The sequence below is a fragment of the Acipenser ruthenus genome, chromosome 20 (genome assembly GCF_902713425.1).
Source record: "Acipenser ruthenus chromosome 20, fAciRut3.2 maternal haplotype, whole genome shotgun sequence".
Lineage (NCBI taxonomy): Eukaryota > Metazoa > Chordata > Actinopteri > Acipenseriformes > Acipenseridae > Acipenser > Acipenser ruthenus.
In genome coordinates this window covers 22,712,437-22,739,881 of record NC_081208.1, presented here as the reverse complement: position 1 = coordinate 22,739,881, position 27,445 = coordinate 22,712,437, and the positions used below count along the sequence as shown (strand labels likewise).

At 37.2% G+C, this 27,445-nt stretch overlaps 1 protein-coding gene across 3 annotated transcripts; it reads left to right on the top strand.

The window, feature by feature from the left end:
* Positions 1-1,443: 1,443 nt before the first annotated feature.
* Positions 1,444-25,965, top strand: LOC117425098 (dysbindin domain-containing protein 1-like). Of its 3 annotated transcripts, none has more exons than XM_034904416.2 (4): positions 1,444-1,729; positions 9,540-9,683; positions 14,306-14,443; positions 20,249-25,965. In XM_034904416.2, the coding sequence occupies exons 1-4, from the start codon at positions 1,699-1,701 to the stop codon at positions 20,392-20,394; spliced, it is 459 nt and encodes a 152-aa protein (XP_034760307.1). In that variant the 5' UTR covers positions 1,444-1,698; the 3' UTR covers positions 20,395-25,965. The 3 variants fall into 3 exon arrangements, with proteins under 3 accessions (XP_034760307.1, XP_034760308.2, XP_034760309.1); XM_034904417.2 differs by lacking the exon at positions 1,444-1,729 and adding an exon at positions 3,507-4,428; XM_034904418.2 differs by lacking the exon at positions 1,444-1,729 and adding an exon at positions 8,270-8,487.
* Positions 25,966-27,445: the final 1,480 nt, after the last annotated feature.

Genomic DNA, 27,445 nt, shown 5'->3' with positions numbered 1-27,445 from the left:
GAATTAGGACAGAGGAGAGAGAGGCAGCTTGGGCACACTTAAGTGAGTTGGTGACAGACAGGAGGGCGGTTTCAGTGGAGTGAGCAGAGCGGAAGCCAGATTGGAGAGGGTCAAGCAGAGAGTGGTTGAATAAAGGGATGAATAAAGGGTCCACAGATTATAAAAGCATTTACATCAGGAAGATTTCAAATGATAAAGAATGGGCTTGATATTAGCATTATGACATTTAAATACATCCAATTCACTGTTTATGTATATTAAAATGGATATGGATACTGGAGAATTTGAATACAAAAATAGAAACAAGGTACAGAGAGATTGTATGCAGCTTTGCAATGCTGCAGTGAAACCCCATTCTCCACAGTGGGATGATGGAGTTGATACCTAGCCTTTATATTGCATCATCACAGCAGTATAGCAAGGTGTGCACAGACACTCAATACTTGAAGTGTGCCTTTGTTTCTTTCATCTAGCAATGTCTGATTTGTTTCAACTGTTCTCCAAGACGCTCATAAAACACACAGAACAGCCCATGGGCAATGTTGTATAAGTGCTAAGAATTAAATTACATCAAGTCTACAGAAGATTGCATTGTTGAAGGCGTTAGCCAAAACTGCTTCACTTACAGTTTTACATCATAAATGTAGCAAAGCCTTAACCCGTGTGGCATTGATTATATTAAATGTTGTGGTATTCTATTAATGATGATATTTGCTTTTTAATTTTAATTGCTTTTCAAGCAAAAACAAGTTTGTAATATATATATATATATATATATATATATATATATATATATATATATATATATATATATATATATATATATATATATATAATGTATGTTATACGTGTTAAATGAACATGCTTTTTTGTGATTTTTAATGCAATGGTGTATGATTGAATTGTGTTATAAAATAGGTAAATAACATTGGTCATATATAGTAGGACTGTATATCTGGTGTACATTTTGTTTTCCAGATTTAATTTTCACCTTGACTCAGGTGAACCCAACCTACAGTACTACTGTACTTGGTTTCCTCTCCCATTGACTTCCTGTATATTTTACATGTAATAGAACCCACTTGACTCTACATAGATTCCTATCTGCAGCATAGAACGTGAGTTTAAGGCTCAGGTGGTGTCCTTGTTGTGGAAATGCTGTTATGCTTACAAGATTAAATAAACTATTTTGGTTATTATCCCTTTCAATGATGTTGATCTATTACACTACTGTATATTAATAGCCAAAGCTTCAGAGTTGATACAGTTAATACATAGTTCACCCCAGACCCAACCCCCCCCCTCCTCCTTTCTCTTTCCCTCCCTCCTTCTGTCTGGGCTGTCTGCCAGTGTGTCTCACACTCTCTCTCTCTCTCTCTCTCTCTCTCTCTCTCTCTCTCTCTCTCTCTCTCTCTCTCTCTCTCTCTCTCTCTCTCGCTCTCTCTCCCTGACTCACTCTCTCTATCTGTCTTTCTCTGCAGTCTCCCTCCTGTGCTCATTTCCAATGCAATGCTTACAGTGCAGTGTGACTCTTCAATTCACACAGTGATCTCTGCTTGCATGGCAATGTATTTCTACTGGTGCAATGCCCAGCGCTGTGTTGTTGCAGGGATGCTCTGCCTGTGAGAGTAGCCTCCCTCACCTCTCTTTCTGATGCTGTTGCCTTAGCAAGCCGCCAAGCTGACTCAGGTTGACTGGATGGAGGCGCAAGGAGGGGCGTGTACCCCAGGTGAGTAAAATCAGACAGATTCAAATAGAATGAGATGAAGTAGAAATATTTACATTTAAAAAGTTTAAATGCTGTATGTTCCAAAAACTGAGGTGCAGTCTGAGCTATAGTCTTTATAAGCAGCAGGAATAACTCATTTTCTGGGGTTTTCTTTTAACACAAGCTTCTAATACTAAACTAATTGTTAAAGGCTTACTGTATGCACATAACTACTGTCTTTGAAATATGGTACTCGAGCACTACTACAGTATTAGACACCAGGTAAAATAATAACTATATGTTAAACAGTGTTAACTTGGTTTGCATTGTACGTTTTATTTCTTTGGGAATGTGTTCGGACTGGTGTGCCAGTTAAAGAATACAATTAAGGTAAAAGACAAATATTAACAGAGACTATTTAGATGCTGCAAGGGATTTTTAAAGTTCTAGCAAACCTGCAGGGCAATCATAGGCATACTTCAAATGAGGTTTTAGGGTTAGTTTATTTGAAGGATCTGCTAAGGTGCGTAGTCGGCCTCTAAGGTCAGGAAGTGAGCTTCACTTGCCTCCAAAAAAGGACCCCCGGCTCCCTGTAACTGCGCCACCAATGCAAAGAAGAGAGAAAATTGTTAGTTAGAAAAGAAAGTTAGTGATTAATTACAACTATTTGATTAATTACTATTATATATATATATATATATATATATATATATATATATATATATATATATATATATATATGAGGTTTTTTTTATATATTAACTAATCTAACTACTCGGCGGAGAAGAAAAACCCTGCCTTGTGGGAGGAAACCTCTGGTCCTGGCGGAGAGATGTCCCCCACTCTGGGCATGCTAGCAATATTTTGTTTAGTGGAATAATATCGAGGAGAGAAGAGTGAATGTAAGATTCCACTGCTGAGGAAGGACTGGTTGATTTTAAGGTTGGCTGATGTTGGCAGAATGTGATTGGGGAGGAAGAACAGCTTTAGAATGAGCTGAAGACAGACAATTGCAAAGGTACATTTTTGTTGAAAACCTGTTCTCTGGATGGAGGGATGGATAGAGGGAAAGGTTTGAGCTGAGGGAGCCAGGCGTCTGAATTGCGCGATCTGTAATCTAGAAAGAGCATCAGCAGTGTTATTAGCGATACCTGGAAGTTGTAGAGCTTTCAAAATAAGTTATTGATAACTTAAATCCAGACTAGCAGGTGAAGAAGTTGCATAATTAGAAGGGAAGAGGAACGGCCTTTATTAATAATATGAACAGTAGATTGATAATCACAAGAGATTAAGATATATATTTTTTTTCTGTGAAAATGGGCCCCAAAGATAGGCTACAACGACAATAGGGAATACTTCAAGCAAGGTTGTGGATTTATGATGAGAAAATATTTTTTTCTGGAGGCCAGACATCTGAGACGCCAACAAGAGAGACCTGAGTTCTAGGAGTGCTTCAGCTGGAGGGGCTGTCATTTAGATAGCGCAGATGGAATGTGAATGAGCATCGCCACTGAAACTGCACAAAAATGCATCCTTTGGAAATGCAGAATGAGGAATTGAAATTATTGCACAGTTGACTGGAAGCTGGTCTTCCATGAGAATCTTTGCTTGTTGAAAAAGCAGGCAGAGCTGAAGAATTTATAGGAGAAACTGCAGATGCATGATTCCTAAAAAAAAGAGTGTTGTCGAGAGCAGGGGGAATAGTTTGAGGCTGATGCGGAGACTGAAGATGAGGCTGCCTTTGAACACAGAGAGGTAGAATGGGCAGTGGAAGCACAAACTCTGCAAGCGTTAGCACGGAGACAACTGAAGAATCTATTTAAGAGATCATGATTGGGTTGAGACCAGTCAATCAGTGTATTGTCCAATGCTAAACAAGATGCTGCTTTGGCTGAAAAAGCTTTAAAAATGGTACCGCCATATCTGACCAAGAGATCAACAATGTTAAATGAGTCCAGTTCTTGTCGTCGGTGAACATAAACTTCACAAAGGACATCGCGAGAAACAGAAAATGCAAGCACAAATTCTCCAAGAGTGAGCCGAGGATCCTGAGATTTTAGAGTAACAGACAGATCTCCACCGTCAACTACCCTGTGATCCAGAAATTCTGAAGTTGCAATAAGTATTGAAACTAAATTAACGTCTTTACCATGACGATATTGTGTCTCAGTTGAGGAAAGATAGAGTGGCGGTGAACTACTGAAGCAGAGGAGGATCCTGAACTACAGGCAGTTGATAGAGTGAAGATTGGCAGCACGGGGGCAGGTGTGGGCATGGCTGAAGCAGCGGGAGAGGCGAGTGCTGCTGCTGGTGTCCCTGATGAGGATGAAATGGCTGCTGGTTCCAAGCGAGTGATTCTGTTATCAAGCACATCCAGGCGATCAGATACTGTAGAAATTATGGTGGAAAGAGGATGAATGAGTTGCTTGATATCGTTAAAAATCTGATAACGCAAATCGGAGGAAAGATCAGATGAAATTGAAAACTCTCTTCATAGACTTTTGAGGAGGAAAGACAGACTCGGCTGATATGGATTTGCAATATGAAACAAATAAAGCAGCCCGATCGCTTCCTGCTTCAAGGGCAATCCTTTTTTGAAAAGAGCTTTCACGAGTTTGCAAATTTCTTTGAAAGTTTTTCTGGTGGATTGTTGAAGGAAGACAACCAGAAGGAAAGAGAAATTCTTCATCTGAGTCAGATGAAGATGAAAGCTGCCCTGGGTGAGTAGTGATTTTTTAAACCGATTGAAAACAAGGTTTGTTTTAAGATTGGGTCTGCGTGGTAACCACACACTGAAAAGCAAGACAAGAATTAGAAAGCTGGCTACAGTTTAAATAGGGTGACTGACAGGTAATTAAAGGTTGACTGACAGATATTGTAGCGGGATGACTCAGGGGAGGAGTCCCGGCTCCAGCCCCCTGAAATACACCAAGGTTTTACTAATGCCATGTACAGATGAGCTTTTCATTATTAGTAACTCCCCATAACCATGCAAAAAATATATATACCTAAAATATGTTAAATTAATGTCATTATTTATTTATTTTTGTGTAGTTTGAATGTATTTGGTCCTGCTGCTGAAATATATTATTCACTGGTAAAGTCTGGAATGGTTAGGATTATCCAGACTAAAAATGGTTATTGTAGAATTAACTAGATAATCATAAAATGTCTAACCTTAAACATACATTTTGAAATATATTTTTAACAAATATCTGTGGTATAATTTGGCAATAGTTGTCCTTAGAATATATCTTAAATATATGAAAGTGGATACAAATATATTTGCTATACTTCAGAGTATTGCCATAAAAATGTTGCCATAAAAAACATTAACATAAAATGTAATTATTTTTCATTTTTAAAAGTGGATTCCCGTGATATTCATGAGATATTCACTTAACACAAGCCTAACTGTCATCCCTGAAACTCATTTTCTCCTCTAACTAGGGGTTTGCTTCCTTCTTGAAAGAAAGTGACACACAGAATGCAAATCATTCAGCTTTGAAGTCTTAAAACCCTGAGGTGCCGGCCTTTTTCCAAAGAAGTCAATAAATGAATACAAAATACATACTGAGGGGCATTTCAATATCCTCCATATAACAAGTTCATAGAATGCCATGCTATCATACAGCCCTGACATGTTCATTGAACACCATGCTATCATACAGCCCTATCATGTTCATAGAACACCATGCTATCATACAGAGGAAGAGGCAGCTTTTATACAGTTTATTACAGGGAGACCAAAAAACTTGAGTCATGTAAGAGACAACATATTTACAAAGGTGTTTGTAACTACTTTGTCTATAATATTTAACAGTGAAGAGTTCATGGGTAATGTAGTAAACAAGTTTGTATCCTTGGCTCGACTTGCCCATGACCATATGGCTCACAGCAGCTCTTAATAAATGTAAGCACAGCTTTGAATATAGGCTAGTCTGTGCTAATGACTGACTAATTCAGTACTTAGAACAGGCAGGATGCAGCCAGTGAGAAAGGTATCTGCCTTTGTCATGCTTTCAAGAAGGGCTTGGAGGCTATAAAACTTTGGTGTGCAGAATTATACCTAATACTACTGACGTAAACTGAAAACAGTCCTAGCAGAACCAATTGCCTTTATAGTATTGTCAGCAACACTGTGGATTTGGATCAAATATTGAACTGTGGTCCTGAAACTGCAGAATAGGGTTTGGTACCAAAATGTTTTTTCTTGTTCAAAGTACTAGTATAGATGACATTTCAGATAATGCTTTTGTGCAGTATACATAACTGAATAATAATAGAGAGCTGATGCTAGTGACTTACCGGCCACTGGAGGACAGAGGCCAGCCCTACAGATGTCTGCTCTCACCAGGTGCCTGGATAGTAGGGTACAGTGCGATGAGGAGAAACAGCCCCTGCCGGTTTTGCTTCCCTAACCCGCAAGAGCACAAGAAACAATGCTTCGCTACCTTTCAAATCCCCAGCAGACAGGTGACTTTGCACAGCGCTCCCCTGACTGTATGACTCACCATGCACTCCGCACGGCCGTGCTTTTACCAAGTGAGGCATGCAGGGACCTCTGTTGTAGGAAAAGAAAGAAAATCACAATTTATTTTACTCCTGTAAAAAGCAGGCTTGTACAGGGATAGCAAAGCAGAAATTCTTAGAAAGAGGTTCATTGCTCATCAGTCTATAAACATAACAAAACAGGATTACCGTTTTATATCACACGCACGTCCTTTGGCTCAAGGACTGTAAGCAGGATTTACGCCTTTGATATCTTGTCTTAAATCAAGTGCCCTTGTATGGCCCTATTGAATAAAGTTCCCAGACATAGGAGGAAACCCTCCAAACACACCACCACATAAGCAAAATAATAATGTTCATTTTTCCTTAATTTACAACATATATAAATATATTAAAGTTGTCTTTACTTTTATTAAAATGTACCACAGTTTTGCAGTTGTATTTACTATCCTTTTTGTGCTTTACCATACATATCTGTGACAATATGCTATTACCATGCTTTACTGTGCTTATACCATGATATGCCACAGTACATCTTTGAAAAGGAACAGGAATATTGTAGTTTAAACTGTACTGAAGTGGGTTATAGTCCACTAATAAGCCTTATAAACATATATAAATAGCTATATGTGATGCTCCAGGGTTGTTAGTCTAAATTAGCCTCTCAGTCATACATAACTGTAATTAAATAAAAGGGCTTCATCTTCATTTTTTAAAAGTTTAATTATGAAATATTCTATTAGGTGTATTATCATTATTTGCCATGTTTACTAACTACTCCAGCAAAATATGCTAGCTAAGAATAGTGTTGCACAGGCTTCAGAGTACTATGGTTCACCAATGGTCTTTAATGCTTTGCACAAAGCATTGCACTATATGATAATCTTAAAACAGTGTATCTTCCTGGATACAAATGCTGATCTAAATTATATGGTATTATGGTTGCCAATTTCTGCTTTTGATCAGGATAAAACATATGGTGGATGGTTGGTTGCCAATGTTTTCCATTCATTAGCTTTGGTTTCCCTAGAAACTGGAATTTGCTCTGAAATGAATCTGGATATAAGCCTTTTTGCTCTAAATAATAAAGGGTTGCACTCACTCAGCAGTAGAAAAGACTAACATCCCATATGAAAAATGAATATGTCTGACATAACAGCAGCTGTATGTGCTTACCAGTGTATATTTCAGAGTAAGGGCCTGATTCTGAAGAGCGAGCAGTTTGCCTCTAAGTATGAGATATAGCTAAACTACAAGGGGAGATAACAGTTTTCTTAACTTTCATTTTAAAACATAATATCTGGTACTACTTAAAGGATGCTCTCAGTTTATATACCTTATACTCAGGTACTATACTTCCTGGGTCATTTCACCTCAGTCAAAGGTGTCTTCTGGGTCAAAGCATGTTACTGGCTGAAAGTGTGCCAGTCAACAAGGGGAAGAAACTGGTTGGTTAATGACAGGAAAGAAAGGATGGGGACAGTTTTACTACCCAGATGAAATTACCAAGGAAATGCAACACTATCTGAAAGCAAACCTAGTGTAGTACCAGATATCATTTTTAAAATACAAATACATGTTTGCATGTGTTTCTTTTAATACTGGACATTCAAATAGCTACAATCAATTTAACCATCTATTTTATTTTTTACACACATAATTCACATTTATCATTTGCATGCCATATATATTTGATCAGTGTTCAACAAAACACTAAAATACTCTCCTTGCAATTTATCTGTTTGATGTACAAGCTCACCAGATGAATGCTTTATCTTTGGATTACAGTAACAGCCCTCTTAAACTTGCCATTTCATGGAATTATTCCAAGCCAGATCATTTCCAAAAGCACAGCTGCCCAAAATGAAATGTTCCATTTGTTATGCGTCTGCATTACTTCAGAAAGACTGAACGGAACATCTGAACCTGACTTTGGGAATGTGAGATTCTAGCCACATATTTTCACTGAAATCAGATCCCATTGTTTTTAGTCCGTGTTTGCTTTGCTAACAGTCATCAGTTGGCATACTGCCTCAGAGGACAGTAGTGGCTCAGCCAAATTGGCGTGGTTTGCATTTCAAGCGGTACTGGCTGTGAACAATATCAATTACTTGATTTCTTGAGAAGGCCTCACTTTCATGACAGAGCTGTTCCATCATTGGGTTCAGTGTAGAGGGATTACTACAGCTACCATGAACACAGTGTTTTCAGTTTTAAGTGTACGCTGTTGAGGTGCTAAAGTGATAGAATGCTGTCTAATCTGTTCAGTAAGTATTGTCATTTTTTGTAAGATAGTTATGTCTTGAAAAGGGCTTTACCAGTCCTTTTTTGTTGTCTGAGAGTAAGTGAAGACATGTTTTATTGTATTTTATAAATTCCTGATATTTATTCCATGCACTTTTGAATGAATAGCCTGGTGCACACCCATGTTCATATGAACTGATCTTTTTGTAATCATTTACTGCTTCATTTGGTTCCTTTTTCCACTTACTTAATTGTATTAGGCTGGATTTATTTTTTATTTATTTTGTATGTAAATGCAGAATGGTAGTTGATAAACAAAATAATTGCTGAGGTTCCGAGGATTTTAAAAAGAGCTTTCCTTCAAACAATTTTGAACTGTTGTGTAATGTCATCATGACTCTTTCAGAAGGATTATAGAAAATGCATGCTTTTAGTTGTATTTGATTTTGTTGTATAAATGTGGGGTTGGAAATAAGACTGGAAAGCAGTTTGAGTCCTTCTGGGTTATAGAGTGATGGGAAATGTAAAGGAAAGGCATGGTAAATTGTAAATTGACACTGCAGATTTACCATGGAAAACTTTTTATATGGGTAAATCACTTATACAAAAACATTTAGTGAAACAATATCATTATGCAGTAAATAGTTGTCACTTATACACCTAAACCAATTCAGCGAAAAACATATACATTGTTATTTAAATATTATTTAATGTCAATATAGTAATGTTTATTCTATATTGGCGATATGCTGTTCTCCGTTTGTTGTTTCAAAGTATTCCAATTTGGATAATTTGCCATTAGACCATGTTGAGGACACATGATGCATGTACTGTGCTAGTATAAGATCCCTTCATTTATTCACTGCTCTAAATATCTCACCAGGGAAAAATTAGGTCACAGTACTGTAGCTTTTAATTTTTATTCAGGCCCCAGTAATGCCTTCAGTCTTTAATGTAAGTGCTTACTTTAGCTTAAGATTCTTTTCTCAATATAAGTAGGCACACTTAAGTGAGCACTAAGGTGTAGTTATATTTCCAGTATTTTATGCTATAAATTATTTTATTGTATCGCTAGAACTGAACAAAGATGCTCTAAACCCACTGAAAGCTTCCGCCTCGGGTGACCTGAAAACAGACGTATCCCACAATCCTTTAGGAGAAGAGGAAGGCGGGATCCCCTTTCCCAACTCTGGTCTACTGCAGGTGGCAGAAAGAAGACGTAAGTGGACAACTCATTCCTTGTTAATCCAAAGGTTGTTTGGTAACATTATATATTTCAATAAACCGTTAATAAACAATCTCTAAATGTGTGAAGGATACTATACACACTATTAGCCCATTATTAATACTGTTATAATAATAGCAAGATATATCAATATTTACATGAACCAAAGGCATTTTTAGAAACCTTTCATAACTTTAATAACATTTACACTTTACAAATACTTTGAAGTCTTCAATAAAAGCGGCCCTCACTGTTCACTATTCATGCTGCAGGTCTCACAAGAATGATCCACTGTGCCCCAAGTCACTACTAATATAAAGCATGGTCACCTATCTCCATTATTATTAGTCCATGAAGGGAGTGGTTCATTAGTTTGCCTGCATATAAGGAACACAACCTGTTGAAACAGTTTATTTGTAAAATGAAATTATACATTTATGTTGCTTTATTTCTATTCTAAGTGGCTGTCATCTTGTTTTCGGGCCAGTGTGGTTATGTTTTATGTGGCTTTGTGACAATATAGTGAGCTTTCAGTTATTGACTTCACCAAGCCCCCTCCCTCCTTGAGATTTCTGGACCTTTTTGTCACTCTGTGAACTAAACAGCCATCCTTCCACAGCTGCAGTGCCTATGAATGCCATACAGTTTGTAAGCTCAGATTTAGAAGTCAAAGAATTTAGAACATATTAGATCTTGTATAGGGGACTGCATTGTAGTCATTAAAATATATTGCATTGACGTCCCTTTTAAACAGAAAATGTAATCCATATATATTGACCATTTGAAAGGTTTATTGATTTAACTTGTAAATGCACCTGCCTTCTGCTCCTTTTCCCAAAAAAAGCCTTTAATCTGACAGTCAGATAAAAGTGATTGAATCTAAGAAAATAGTTCCATAAATCTTACCTGTTTAGCACTTCCGTTAGCTACATAGGTCTCAAATGGGCAGTCTGTTATAGCTAGCATGTGTTTTCATTTTAAAACATGGCATCTTGTGCTACACTAGTTTAAAGAAAGTTCTCAGTTTCCACCTGTTACATTTGCACTTCCTTGGTCATTTCACTTTAGCAGTGTCTTCTGGGTCAAAGTGTGTTACAAGGTTAAAGCATGTCAGTAAATAGAAGAAGTAGCTGGTTACTTTATCACGGGAAAGAAGCTATGAAATGACCAACACTACCTGGAAGCATGACTTGCAAACAGATATATCTTTAACCTTGTGTAGCCATGTTTGCCATAACATATGTTATATAACAAGAGCACAACAGGGTTATGACATTATTTTGTTAAGTACAATCACTTTGACCAATTGGGACCGATTCCACTGAGTGTGCTGCGCTCGTCAGTGGGATATCAACCCAGATGTTGTTTTCCCAGGCAGGGCTATTCAGTCTCAGCTGTCAGGATACTGTGGCATGCTTTGTCCTCTGTGTGATGAGGAGGTTTGTTTGCACTGAAAACCTCTATTATATTTAACTTTGTGAAGAAGCAGTTATCTGTTCAGTACTTGCGGCTCGGGCACTATTGCTATTGAACCTCTTCCAAGTTTTTCAGCGGCTGGCAGCTAACAATAAATAAAGGATTGATTATATCTGAGGGTAAAATATGCAGCCAATAAATATACAGTGCGGTGTGGCAGTAGCTGTACTGATGTTGTGAAGAAACATCTGCCAGCACTGAAGTTCACCTGTTGCCAAACAAAACAAAAAGAAATTGGTCATATAGAGACTAACTGCACATTGCATCAAACCCCAGCCCAACAGCCTCTCTATCTATAACAATTCAAATTATTATTATTTATTTCTTAGCAGATGCCCTTATCCAGGGTGACTTACAATACCACATTATTTTTACATACAATTACCCATTTATACAGTTGGGTTTTTACTGGAGCAATCTAGGTAAAGTACCTTGCTCAAGGGTACAGCAGCAGTGTCCCCACCAGGGATTGAACCCACGACCCTCTGGTCAAGAGTCCAGAGCCCTAACCGCTACTCCACACTGCTACCCCAAATACAACTTTATTTTAAGGGGTATCACAGTGTGTGTGTGTGTATCTATATATATATATATATATATATATATATATATATATATATATATATATATATATATATATATATATATATATATGTGCGTGTGTGTATATTGCCTTTTTATCAGAACAAAGTGGCAACCTCAAACACTGCAACGTGCAGCACTCATTAAAACACATGAAAGAGCCTCGTCTCTCACTCAGTGGGACTCGTTACTCTTCCACTTGAACATCATATATCTGAGCTCACTCTAGTTTTCTCCTATATGAAAAAACAGTAGCTGGCCTCCTGTGCAGCAGTGATTAAAGTGCAGATGTCATTAAACTGGAGCTCAATGATCTTGTCACATGCAAGACAGGCTATTGTTTGACATTTGATAGCATTTAAGCTGTGAGAATATTGGATCTGCTTCAACAATAAAATAAATGCTAACTTTTGTATTACTGGGCTTGTTTTATTTTTAGATCTGACTAAATGGAAATGTAAACCACCATTGATTTTAATTATGTTCAGGTTACAGAGGATGTTACTTAACTACTAGATATCCCCTATTACTTATTACTTGGTGTTAATATGCAAGTAAGGGGTCACAAATGTACTTTAGGTTCCGTGGCACACACCTATACATTAACATGAATTGAAGCTGTGTCATAGGGCCTAATTATTAATGTATGTATTCTGTCAGCACTTAAAATTCATAGAATATGAATGTCAGTAAGCAGTTACTAAGCAATTTTAAAATAAATACCTACAGATTTCAGTATAATAACCTCATGTGATTAGACAGTAGTTTCCAAACAATTGCTAAAAACTATCAGTATGTAATATGTGCCCTTAGTACCCGAGTGTTACCATTGTTACCTTTAAAGTTCCTGTTTAAAACAAAAATAAATAGCTAAACTCTTACACAGAGAGTGGTGTTAACAGTTTCTTAAAGGGTACATAAGAACCTTTTTATTTTATTGTGTTACATGTTCCCATGTGTTGCTACAACGTAAGGTGTGTGTATTGTTTAAATTATTATTTTTTTAACATTTTGACCACTTTTTAAACTTTTAAATTGCATTCCCTGCCTCAAGATGGCTTCCCATGTACCTGCATGGATCTCTCAGAACTACATTTCCCATCATCCTCCTGCTCACTGGTAAATCCATCTCAAAATAAAAAAGGTCCTTATGTACCCTTTAATAGTTGTCATAACAACTGTGAGGCTTATTGTGTGTTGTCTATAAAATGGAAAACAAAACAAACCGTTAGCCTGATGTACAGAATCCTGTCGACAGAACCTCAGCGTCAGTCAGTATTTGTTGCATTTCTGTGCATTCAGAGATGCTAATATATCATTAAGAAGGTGTGAATGCCCCAAGTGATTGTATTCACACTTTCATTATAGTCCAGGGCAGTGAGGGGGGAACTGCAGATGAGTAGTTCCAGTGCCAATAAGCTTCTGCCCTCCGCAGAGCAGCTTTGGCTCTGTATTGATGCTGTGCAGCCAGCAATGGAATGATGAATGCTGTTATTTAGTATGCTACAGTATAGGATACTGGGTGGTATCAGTTAACCTATAAAGGTAGAATAAAAAGGCTGTTCAAAAGGAAATCTTTTTCTCACCCACTTACCATTCATGGTATTTGGTTTCCGATTCTTAATTTGTTTCCTTGGAAATTAGTTTTAATGTTTGAGCTCAACATTGTTCATAGCAATATTTTCTGTACTAAAGACCATGACAAGATGCTTCCAGTTAGTTCCCTACAAGGGCTTTTTGTATAATGAATGCCAGACTAAAGGTAAGATTATTAGTCTTACCTTCAACACTGTGGGAGCTTCCCTGTAATACAAAAATACAAAACGTCAAGCTCATTGCATCTCATTTGGAGCAGCAATTGAACTAGTATGTCATTATAATGCAATATATATATTCAGAAATATATAAAAAGCAACAATTGTTTGTATATTGTACCATAAATCTGTCCCATATATTTTACTACAGTGTATATACTGTATTTCATAATATACAGCTATGGCCAAAGGTTTTGCATTATCTAGAATTATAGGATTGAGAATTTTAAAGAAAAAACTACATGAACATAATTTAGAGCTTTTATTTAACATCATGTAATCAAAGAAACTAGAAAACGATATTGCAAAAGTCTGCCAGAAGCCATAATAGTAGTATAGTATTTCATGTTAGATTTTGAAATGTCACATTTATATGGAAAACTACAAGCAGTGTGTAATTCAATATATTTACGTAATATTTTTTTCATTCAACTTTATGAAGCAAAAAACTTTCTTAAACATGTAAATTTATCTTCGCATAAGCACACCCTTGTATATACAACAGGCGCATGAGCTTATATTCATGATAATATGGTCCTAAGAAAAAAAGAAAAGTAAAAATAGATTTGTTTTTCAAAGACCATATGCATATAGACATGGTACCAGTAAATGAGCTGCTGCTGAACCCCACAGAAAGTGTCCGGTGTTGGCTAACAAAGAGTTCAGTCACCAGCAGTCAAGCAATATTGTCACCACTCAGAAGTGGGCAGTGTGTTGATGTGTTGATGTTGCTGTGCTCCCCAGAGCCCCTGAGCAGCGTGTCCTCCCTGGAGGTGCACTTTGACCTGCTGGACCTCACCGAGCTCACGGACATGTCCGATCAGGAGCTGGCTGAAGTGTTTGCCGACTCTGATGAAGAAAACCAAAACGAATCTCCAGCAAGTAAGTTCTGTCTTTCTATCTGTCTGCCCACTATAACGAGTAAACTCAAAGATTTGTGTTCAGCACTGGAAATTATATTGTCACTAGCCTGGAAAAAAAAACAAAAAAACAAAACCTTAGTCATGATGCCATTACTATTGTATACCACACTTAAGAATTGGTTTTGATATTCTTGGACGTGATGCAGCTGACAATCCATAATCTGTCATCTGGTATTTTCCGACCCTCCCCAGCAGTTCCGCCACTTAATATCTGACCCAATCCCTTCAGATGCTTCACTAAACAATGGGGTGCCCAGTATTCTTGTTTCTATTGGTCTTATTAGTAGTTATAACATATTTTGGAATTTATGTGGTTAATTTGTCTGCATGGAATACAGTATTAATAAAGTGTTTTTACTGCTTGTTTTGCTTTTAAGATCGAATGTTGTTAGTTTCTTGAGAATAAGTATTGGATCAGTATTTTTATACTATAATAAACAAAAGGCTACAGCATACTTATGTACAAACAAACATCATGGAAATATATACTGCACTGCAGAGGATGTGTTCTGAGCATTACACAGAGATAACAATCATGCTAGTTTTATTAAATCCTCAGACTGGCAAGTGTCCAACTTTTTTTTTAAGCCTTTAGGCATAATCTAATTTTATAGATGAAAAAAAAAATCTAGAGTTTATACATTGTTTTTTTTATATATATTGACCCAGTCCAGACAGTTTAAAACTACATTTCTAATGTATTCCCCTGACTCAAATCATTAATTATTTAAATGAAGACATGTCAAGTAATTTGAGGGTAGGTCCTTTGCTTTGGAATACACATTCTCAAATGAGTAGGTACTATAGATACTGTGTACATCAACTACTGTCCTACACAAGGGAGCTTTACTGTCTACAGACCTGGCTGTGATTGATTACGGCAATGTTATTGTAACCTGAAGATCCTAAAAAAAGGTGTAATTTGCTTTGAAGCATGAGCTAGGTGTAAAAATATCTGTAGCCGTGGATCATGGCAGATGACAAATATGAAGAAATGTAAGAAAGAAACGTACGGTACTGTATTCCTGCCAGTGTTCCTACTACCAGAAAAAAAAGAAGAACGATTTAAACCTTTCTTATTATCTAGTCTGCTTTTTGCCCTACTAAAGTTAGTGATGTGAAACACTGTTTTATAGTTGCTTTAAGTATGACATAGTAGTAGGCAATTGTTTGTCTTCGAAAGCCATATGTATACAGTACATTTGCAATGGGGAACTTGTTCCCTTGAAGAGTCAGTAAAGTCTAAGCCAGCTGCCCTAACAAAAGTTAAAGGTTAAAGGTTAAAGCACAACAGTGTTTAATAAAGAAAAGAAAAAGCATATAATAATGGTAAATTACAGGCAACCATGGTAGATCACAAAGTACTGTAAAGCATGGTCAAAACTGTGGATCTACCACAATGAAGCTAAATAAATGCATAATATAAATTATATTTATTTTATGTTTAATAGTAGTTGTTGCTGAGAATAATGTATGGGGATTTACAATAAGTTGATACAGTATATTGTGTGTATGATGTCTCTTATTATAAGAGTGCAGTGCCAATTCAAGGGGCAGGTGTTAAAGGGGCAAGCCGGCCTGTTACTGTTACCTGTGGTTCCCCCAACAACTCATAACAAGCACCCTCAAAACACACACTTTATGAAGAGCAGACTATCAAAATCTTTGTCTCCTTCTTTAAAGCCGGGAAAGAAATTACAATACATGTGACATTTATAAACATTCTCCATTAAGCTGATAAACTAGGCAGTAGATAGATACCATTATTAAATAAGCCCTCGTCTGCTATGTTGATTTTACTCTGAAGATGCTTGACAGGCCTGTGAATAACAAGAAGTCGGCAGTTTCGCCTAAATGATTTACTCTTGCAGACTAATTTCCATTCCTTTCTTCTGCAAGCCTCAAGTCCCCTCAAAGGGTGAATGACTGGGGTGATTATGTGCCAAGCCTGTGTGTGGAGGCCACCCTTTAACCTAGGCTCCCCTAAGGGTACAGGATTACTGTGGCATGCTGTGCCTCCACCTGGCTGAGAGATCCACGCTAGAAATTTAATTTGCGTCTTCTTGATTTCTGATTGCGTACCGTGTCACCTCTGAATAAGGCTATTGTTGGGATTCAAACATTTTGTGTGTCATTCTTTACAAAATAATTCCATACAGAGTCCATGCCATGCACATCTGTTCAATGTATAGGTCTGAAATAGGTCATTTTAAAAGAAACCTATGGTTTAGCAAAACATGATATCTGGTATTACACTAGATCAATGCAGGCCACTTTCTTGGTCATTCGTTTTTATAGTAGACCCGCATTAATACAGCCATGCCTTCCTTCAGCGTTGTACTGTAGTTACTGGGCTGCTCATGCCCCTTTGGTTAGTCACAGCTTGCTCACAGCTTTTTAAAGTTACATGCAGTCAGTACATTTCTGATGGTTAAGCAGGAATCTAAATGCAAAGTTTGCTGAGTAAGAATGAAATAACAATGAGGAGAATCGTGTTTACAGAACAAACAAAAAAAACGATTACAAAGGACCTTTTATGAGCAAACTGATCTTATTGTAGAGTTTAAATAATACAACAGTTGTTTACAAAAAACAGCTGTTTTCCAATACTGCAAAATTAAAGTCAACAATGTCTCCTCCTGGCTGGCCTGTGCGCTGGGTTATGAATAATTCACAAGTAGGAGTAGTTGTAACTGTATTACTACATGTTTTTTTAATGCAACTGACAGACAAAGAACTAAGAACAAAGTACAATGATGAACAAGCACAAGTGAATAATGATAGTGCTTTGTATTTGAAAAGCCTTATCAGTAGAGATGTACCCATCTCTGTTCTGGAAAATGATTCACGATTGCAGTGCTGTATGACCAATTCTCTTTCGATCGAAAAAACCATCAAATGCATTATAAATACTTTTTTTCCTGCACCTATTATTAGTATGATAGATTATTCTGATACATTGCATGGCTTAGAAATATTATCAACCAAAAGCAAATGTTAAGTCTGATTTTGATTCACAGCAACGGAGTCATTAGAACATTTTATTTATTACATTTTTTAATTTAACCTTTATCTTACCGTATTTTACAAGATTATAACATATCTTTTACAAGAAAGAAAATAATAAAGACAAACACGCATTGTCACGCATCTCATCCAGATAAAATATTATGCCATCAAAGTTTGTAATACTACAATGTGCGTATATGATAGTAAAATGTTATATACAGACTACTGATATTCACTCCATCAAAGGTATTCACAAGAGGGCCTTGATAATCAGCTTGTATCTTACACAGCACCCTATACTAGAATGTGTATCATAGATAGTAAATAAGAATAATTAAACAGCATAGCTCATTTTAATGTCATTTCTGTCTGATACAAACAATCCGATAGAAGCTATCTAATACAGAAGACATTTCATGGAGCTGTGTCAGGGTCTGCTATATATTATAATGTGATATTATCTCAGTTCTAAGCTTTTGTACTTACAGGTCGAAAGTCACAGTGCTTTCTGATAGATTCAATTGATCTTACTGGCACTCTGGAAAGGTCAGATATAAATGTTGGTTGAATATGAATGATACTGGGAAAAGTTAATGAGTGACATTTATTCAACTTTTTAATGATTTTTGTTTCTGACAGTATGGTAAGCTGCAAAAATAACAAAACATGTTATAATTTAAACATGCAACCTATTCACAAAACTGTTTGATCAAAACAATAGCACCTTTTATTTATTTCTCAGGTGTTTTCCCACCTTATTTATTTATTGTCCCTCTGACCTAACAAACCAAGTATGTCAGTAATGTACATCCCCCACCATGGCTGTAAAGTATTTCAGAAGGATGTAATAATGTAAATGTTGATGACCTTGACATATACGTCAACGGCTACCAACGGTTACCAAGCTTCAGGACAGTTTGATAAGCAATTATCCAGAACTCAGGTTTAAGAGTTTTAGGATGCTGATATGTAGATCAGCTCATGTTTAAATCATTAAGATAAACCCAAGGTCTGATCTTCTCGAAGCCATCTTGACTGTTTCAGAAGCATTTTCTTGTAAACATTTAGGATCATTTTGGGAAAGGGTCCTCCAAGTGTCCAGTAGTTTTGAAGCCCACTGTACGGGACCACCACTCAAACAGCTTCGTTACTTGAGTCCCAAGGACAACAAAGTATAATAGAAATATAATAATTATCTGACATTGGGGATGTTTGACGTCTTGCTGCTGCCGGCAGAGTCACACACACACACACACACACACACACACACACACACACAGCATGTGGTCTGAAGCTCTCCCACTGTTCGGGCCCTGCATTGTGGCCCATGTCATGTACACTCATAAAAGTGTCTGTCAGGAAGGCTAAGCCTCCAGCCAGCCGTTTGACAGTAGTGCTGACTGGGACGGTGTTTCAAACTTGTTTAGCCAGGGGATTGAGCTCTCACAGTGGTCTAAATCAGGGATGACAGGAAAGGGCAGGCACCACTAATCCCCCCCAACAGACACACAAAGAATGCAGCAGGAATCCTTAAATCTGCTGAACAAGTTTTAAAGCAGAATCATTAAATTCTGCACTGGTGTGATCAATCTAATGGAGATAAATAATGCTGCTCAGAATGCACACAGAACTCTAATACAAAGGAATAGATTTTTTTAATTTAATTTAAAAACTAGACAAGATGACCAAGTTGAAAATCTGTGTTGAAGTATGAATTAATGTGATGCTAGCAGTGTTAATTCAACACTGATCTTTTTTGGCAATATAATCCATTATGATAAAGAGGTTTTTTTGAAAAGTGCCTTCTGTTATTATGCATTGTGGCAATACATGTAACACAGTGGCTATCCTTAACTGTCTTGTGAGAGTTTGTATGAGGTGATGCTTTTTGCCAATATATTCTGAGATTCCTCTAGGGTAAATCCTAACAAGCTCAAGTAACAGTCTGGTTTAAGTAACAGAGTTAAAACAGAGTGCATTTCCCAGGCCAATTAGATATGTGAATCCAGCTAGCTCAAGTAACTGTCACTCAGTCACAACCCAGTGCTTTGAGGCAAGGTTGCTGTTACAATTCTTGGGTTTGTGAGTGCAGACAAATCCAACATAGTACAATGTAAGTGTTGCGTAGCACTTACACCATATTAGAAAGCTACATGTAATAGTGCCTATACAGGTCTTTATGGGTTAAGAGTGATGGAGGAAACTTAGTAAGCAACTGCAACAGCAGGGCAGGCATTGGTACTTACAAGTCAAACAAAAGGGGATCAGGAGCAAAGCCTGCCCACTGTTAGGGTTCTGAGGAGGGGCTGCAGGGAGCTGACAAAGCCATGCAAATCACAGGTATGTTAAGAACAATCAGGTAATGTGGGCTGTAGAATTAATCTCGCATTGCCTGACTTGTGTGATTGACTGACCAGCTGATTTGTGTTGTTAGAAACATGCAGAGGTTAATTGGTTGAGTGAAAATTCCTGCAATTCAATGAATCAGTTATCATGTTTGGATGGTATAAAAAGCCAGTTCTGCCAAATTAATGGGCCTTTTTCTGCAAAGCCAGAGAGTGAAGAACTATGGGGAATGGTCTAGAAACTAAAACCTGAAAAACTGTAAACAAGTATCATGAGGGAAAAGATTTGTACTTGCTGTGTGGGGCGGTTATTTCGTTTTGGAAAAAGAAACGTCATACAGTATATGAATTGACAGATTGTTCCATTTTAAACAGCTCATTGGTTGTCACATGCATGATGTGTTTTTCAGCTCTGCACCAGCCCCCCCTCCCTCGCGGAGGATACCTGCGCTCGCCCTCGTGGACCAGAACCAAAGGAGAGCACAGGCGGGACCGGAAGAGCCTGACCAGTGAGTCTGAGCAGCTCCTGGATACCGACAGGCCCAAGAAGCCCTGAGCCACAGACACTCACCTGCCTGGACTCTGACACCAATACCAAGCGATAAATCTGTGGTGATAAAGAGAAATGGTAGATGGATGCTGTGCACTGTAATCTAAAGTAGGCAACTTATGAGTGAATACACCACTATTTTATTTTATTTAAAAAGCCTGTGGGAGGGGTTGAGTGGATGAATGTTTTGCCTTATTGCACATTAGGTATTGGCAGAAATCCAATTAAAATGAACATGCGTGGATATAATAATCCAGTCACAAGTGGAGGTTTACAGAGTCAAGATCATCCTCTCATGTGAGAACATTATAGAATTGAAAGCAACCCTTAGCTACATTTTTTAAGCACTTTTGCAGACATTGTTACATTTTCAGGAACTGCACTCATGACTGTGGTCTCACCAATGGCAGATGATCCATTGCACTCATTCACTGTAACATACTCTTAAAACCAAAAGCCTGTATTTGTCCTGCTTTGAAAATACTCCTACTTTCTAATGCTATCCTATGACCTGGTGGGGGGGGGGTGTCAATAGAATGAAACCGGAATGTCACTTCCATTTACTTTCTTTGCTTTTGTTGTGTGTTTGTACTGAGACACAACCAGTCTGGTTTTCGTAAATATTTACAAGGTGATTAGTAGTTTGTGCAACACCGTCAAAGCATCGCAGGGGTTGGAGGTCACGGGGGATGATATGTGCGGAAAAAAGGTCTGTGGTGGAGACACCAGATGGTTGTTCAGTAATGTCAACAATGAAGTGCAATTGAAGACAATGCAAAGTGACAAAATGTTGTGCCAACCCCCCTGTACAATAGCTGCCAATGGGATCAGCAGATAAAATAGCAATGCTTCACCAATAAAACATTAAACACTGTGAATTGTAAAGTCAATAACAAATTCAATAGATAGAAAATAAATGTTAAATACAGAGTGTAAATAAGAGTGTTTTTAGTTTAAAGGTTTGGGAGGCCAATGCTATAAGTTGAGTTTTCTGGGAGTAATGACCTAGACGTTCTGGGAGACTTTGAAGGTGTGGCAGTTTCTGGTACGAAAGACCACTATTGCTCCGCTTACAGAGACTGGCTCTAAGAGATTGGTAGTGAGTTGACATCCCATCCAAAACATTACTGTAGGTAACTAAGTAAAAGAGGAACCTCAGGGTCCTTGAATGGCTTACGTGGTAAATGCATGTCTGTGTGGCGTGCAGGGGGAGTCATATAGTCAGGGGAGCGCAGGTTCACGTCCCGTCTCAGGCAGACAGAGGCAGGTAGCTTGCAGACAACCACTCTCGAGTTCCTGGAGGTAAAGAAGCAGTTGCCTTGGTCGTGGTATCAAAGGACGCCCACAGACCTTCAGATTTCCTGAGCTGTTGTGGGGAATCTCTGCAGTGAGGGGAAAAAATGATTGGATGTTCCAAACTGGGGAGAAAATCAGGGGTAAAATAATTGGGCACTGTAAATGTATAGAAGAACATGAGAAATCTCATTATAAGTCGTAATAATTCAGTTCTCATTGATGTATGGTAATGGTGCACCCAGAGGTAATGAAAGAGAGCTGATTGAATGCAATTCAAGTGGGCCAGTAATAGTGTGCAAAGTCCCTTATTTTCAAAGAAATCAAAAAAGAATCCAAACTTTTAATTAATAGCATCCCTGAAATGATTCAAATAGTTTTGTTTTTTTTAACAGTCAAGCACTAGCTGTACTGCAGATGGTATTTGTATTCATTAGCTGAGCTTAAAGGAGGCAAAAACGGAGACATCTTTTCTTTTGCCTCAACTGGAATACTGCTTGATGAAGGCATTTTCACAAATGGCGTCAGAACACAAGGCTTTCAAGTACAAGCAAGCTTCAAAAACACAAGGGATCTCATAAAACTGAACCACAATACTATAGCGCTTCACAGAAACAGTGCTTCAGTACTGAACTTGCTCATGAGCTCCTCCAAGGGTAATAACATAAAGAAATTAGGGTTTAAATAAACTTTCACTATTGTCCATGGAATAAACCTACCAATAAACAGCTGAATCAAGCTGAATCAAGCTCTGAATTTGCTTTGCAATGCATTGTAATTTGAAACAGTTTGATTCAGACAGTAAGGAGGTTAATATTTTAAACAATATTCATGTAGAGGTGAATATGAAATAAATCATTCAATATTAAAACTCTTTAAACAGATATATGCCATATACAACCAAACCTGCCAACACTGTGTTGCTGTTAATATACAGGTAAGACAGTAGAGACAAAGGGCATGATTCTGCATAATTCCACTGCTCATGACATATGTAAATCGAATGACAAAATCTGCACATAGGTATGGTATTAACAGACAGCTCAGTGCTTCATTGAGAGAGAAAAAATTCAGAAGGCGGCCTGTAACTCCCTCGGGATTTGATCCCACATGAGTTCTTTGGCATTCCAGTCATTATCTCCATGGAAATGGACCAAATATGCACAATAACAGTTGTTTTGCCCGTATGGCCAAATCTTTCTTAATTAAAGGAATGATAACCAAGCATTTCAAATCAATTTTCTTACCTTTTGTAAGCACTTGCAACAGTATAACTGTTGTTTTTTTTTTTTGCTCTTTGTTTTGTTACACTTCCTTCTTCCTGCTACAATATCACTTCCTGTGGTAAAAGGTGGTCTGGCCAAAGGGCTTCACTATAGTACACATATTGTTTTTTCAAGTAAAATAGAGACGTTCTAGATGAGCTGAAGTTGAGATTGTATCATTTCATATTGCACATTTGAATACATATCGTTGGTGTAAAATCTTGGTTTCCCTTCATGTTCTATGAATTGGTCATGCTATCTACAGCAACATCGCATGAATAATGTATAGCCCTTTATATCCATAGCTTTTTATTTTTAAAGATTAAAAAAAAGAAATAAAAAAATAGATAGCATACATTTCAGAGATCAATAACAAACAGTATTTGCATAATATACAGTATTGCACAATAAGCAGCCATTTAAGCAAGCATATAAATGGGCATAGAGAAATTAGCTGAAATGGCAACAAGTGGTGCACAAATAAAAGGAGGTTTGCAATATTTAAGATTCACGATTATACATGTAGCAGCAGACGCAGTCCCTGTTTGTACACAATGTACTGGGGTCGGGGGTCAAATCTTGACGGGTCAAGCTGGGATTTAGTTTTGCTGGAACCCTTTGACCATTACTAGGAACGAGGTAACACAATTAATATGTTTTTTTTAATTTTTTTTATCTGGATTAAAAGACCATGGCACAGCAATCTGTCAAGGAAACCATAAAATAAGATCGACAATAGTGCAGGTGCAACTAGTTACACAGAGCAGTTTGATGGGCATGTGCAGTGACCTTGCCCCTTCCTCGATGGAGCCTCAGACAGTGATCTATTTGGAATTTAACATAAACCATTGACAACAGAAGCACATGTTCAGACGGTCAGCTTTTACATGACACCTGCATGGAGGCAAGGTGAAAGCTGAATAATCCACAGGGGAATGTTCTTTTTGCTAAAGCTGTAGGGCTGGAATGTAATGTGTTTCAGAGATCTGGATAGATCAGATGAAGCAGACAGCAGCAGGTGCAGTTCTGTTTGCAGCCGTCACATAGATTATATCAGTATAGGGAATTCTCTACCATAAGCTACAAGATGCTAGAAATTCGATCTGCATCTCCATCTGTCAAACATGTTGTAGATAAATGTGGTGAGGAATGTGTGCTCGAGTGAGGAACACTTTTCACGCAGACCCATTTAATCTGAAATATCCTTGTCATTGTTGAACTGGATTGACAGGGAAAGACAAAGCAAGGAGGTCCACATCCAAGTTGTATTAGCAAAATATGTTTACAGCCAGACCATAGTTTGAACAACTCCCCAAAAAACAATGTAAGTTTTCTTAGTGCACTTATTACTGCAAATTTACAAGTAGTGTGGGTTGCTGTATTCTAGCACATATAAATGGACTTGTTTTCCAGAATGGCCCATATTGTCATCATTTTTCCTGGTTCTGGAAGCACCTTACCAACCAAGAAGCAGTCCTCTGTCAGACACCTGTAAGATCTGCCGTCTTGTCCATCTTGATTGAAACAGACTAGCAACAAAGATATATAACCATGTACATAGAGTAAGCACTGTAGCTACTGTATACTCTCTTATGTGCACTGGAAAGCAGAAATGACTGATTTACTATATATATATATATATATATATATATATATATATATATAAACAAAAACCTGGATTTAAAAACAGTTATTCCAGGACTGGTGAAAGGCACCACTATGATTCTCTTGCATCACGTTCAGGAAATCAGATATATATTTGGCCAGCAGTTCCTAAAAATGAGCTTTCCCTGAAAAACTTTGGCTTGTATATTTTAATGACTTGATTACTTATGGTAAATCATACTGTAGTTCGTGACTCTCCATTGTTGTACCTCTTAAAGAGCATGAATGTTTATAATTAAGGAATTAAAACATGTTGACCAGAGTAGAGATGGAAGTCTAGGAATGACAAACAACAAAACATGCAGCATGAGAACAAATTGCTTGTCAAGTTATCTGATTATCAGGTATCAAATTAGGTGATTGTTGCTGCGGTTTCTTGTTGTTTTACAGTTCAACAAAAAAAAAAAAAAACTGATAAACTATTATATTGCGTAAATGTGCCTTAGGTGCCGAAAAATAATGTGTCCATAAAAAAAAGTTGAAAGACAAATACGCTTAAATTTTTTTTATTTATGAGCTTATCAACATTATTAGTTGTTGTTTACAAAACACAACTATGTACTTGGCTGAAGTGCATAACTTTGAGAGTTCCAAAGGTTTAATAGGAAGGGCTTGTTTAAATATAACTCTGGTTTAGTGCTGCGTGAACCGATTATTCAGATTATGCTCTCTGCAGAAATCAGGTCGTTGGTGTTGGTTGGGCTAATTTACCATTTAAAGTTCTACAAAAGAAGAAACAGCTGCTTGGATGTGTGATGATTGCTGCTTTTCTTAGATTCTGTGAAGAACAGCAGTCCACATCCAAGCAGCTGCTTCTTCAGTTTGTAATATTAGCCCAGTCAACATCAATGATCCTCACCTGTACAGAGCTTGAGTTGAACAATCGAATAATCAGTTTGTGCCGCTTGACCTGGTTATTAATTAACAGCACTTAAATATACAGTATATACCTTGTCAGGGACTATGTTCTATTGTGGGTTACAATATGTACTTTAGTACAATAATTTAACAAAATGCAGTTTGCTGTAGTGTTATTTTCAGCTGGGTTGTCTTGCAATTCTGTAATGTTTTCCAGAATCAATTAAAAGAACAAAAAACTGACTTTTCATTGCTAAACTCGAGTCAGACACCCTACCCGAGATTCTGTCATTAAAATTACTGCTCCACCTGGAATGCGCTACCTTTACACTTATAAGTATACCATGGCAAGACTATGTCTACACAGACATACACTCATATCATATTCTAGGCTTTTGCAAAAGTAATAGCTGTAAAAACCTGCTTTCAAGGTAGATTGGTGTCAGTTTTACTGCTGGAAAAAATACATTATCTTTAATAAAAATAATCTATGTAATACTGTTCTTAGTGTGTTTTTTTTTTTTTTATGTAATGCAACCCATTCCACGGTATGGTTTGTTGTGTAGTCGTTCTTTTGAATTTTTTGGGAGTCTGTTTGGCTTTTTGAAGCATTGCATCTGCTGCAACAAACAGATTCGCAGTCATACAAAACAAAATTTTTTCCCCAATTATCTTTCTGTTGTTGGTAGTGTCAAGCTGTCCTTTGACCAACTAAACTTTCTCTTCACAGGAAAGCTGAATAGCTCTTCAGAGTAAAAACATCTTATTTATATCTATATTACCCCAGTGATTTTAGTTCAAAATTAACTTAGGCGCCTGATGTCAGGAGGTCTTACGATGTGTTGTCCATCTCCCACAAGTAAAATAAATCCATTCTCAATATAACAAAAAATATTTAAATAAAAAGAAGTGCCATACAGTAAAGTGATTCAATGTTCTGGCCTATTTAAAACCACAAACCAATCCTACTATGACACTGTAGGAACTACAAATCATTGCACCAAGAATTAAACCACTCTTACAATATTATATTACATGACATGCCAAATCTATTTAGAGAATACAATCATTTATTTTTGTTTCAAGTACGCTGTTTATATAAGGCAGAATAACTGAGTGACTCAAATTTAAAGGTCTAGTGAACACACCGTGACTTTCAGAACAATTCTCACTGCTTAATGTTGCTGTTCCCACAATCCCTGCTTTTGTTGAAACAGAAAGACTAACACAGGATCAGTAGTTTTACTAAGGGTACCACAAAATGGCTTTCAGATAGGAAACTAGAAATGTTCTCAGAAGCCAGGGGTGGTGATCGACCAGTTCATTAATATAACAGTGCCAGTGTACACAAATATCTATTATCCATAACTATTAATACCAACTATCAATAGCGCTAAACTTAGAAATACAAAAATAAACTCAATAATAAATTCAATAATAAATTCAATTAAAAAAAAATGTTTTGAGGCCTGCAGGTTCTTCTGGTTTTCATTTCAACGTAATCTCTCAATTAACTTAATTGATCTAATTATTTGTTCAATTGGACATGTTTAATATTTCAAGGTCTCTTACAGTTAAAAACACACTTGTTTCAAGGTACACTACCTGGAGAAAAGGGTTAGATGTGTCCAATTAATCAAATAATTAGACCAATTAAGTAACTGAGAGCTCGGGTGAAATGAAAGCCAGAAGACACTGCGGCCCTCCAGGAACTGAGTTTGACATCCCTGACATTAAAGTCTTTCTCATTGAAGACACTGAGAAAGAATTCTAGTCGACATGTTTGTCATTGAATTGTGGCACACAGGAGGCAGAGGATAGGTACAGCAAGTAGCACAATTGTTAATAGTCATATTCTGGAATTCTACTTCCATTGTGTTTCTGAAAAACAACAACATGCTGTAAGACCAATGAGGTCTTTCAGACAGAAACAAATACTACACACTGAGAAAGTTTGCTTATGAAATAAAGTGGCA

Bases quoted from the DNA above. Each gene is read 5' to 3' on its own strand.
- LOC117425098 (XM_034904417.2), top strand. From the start codon at position 4,251: ATGAAACAAATAAAGCAGCCCGATCGCTTCCTGCTTCAAGGGCAATCC. The intron at 4,429-9,539 runs GTGAGTAGTGAT...TTGTATCGCTAG, and splicing joins GAAGATGAAAGCTGCCCTGG to AACTGAACAAAGATGCTCTA. The intron at 9,684-14,305 runs GTAAGTGGACAA...TGTGCTCCCCAG, and splicing joins GCAGGTGGCAGAAAGAAGAC to AGCCCCTGAGCAGCGTGTCC.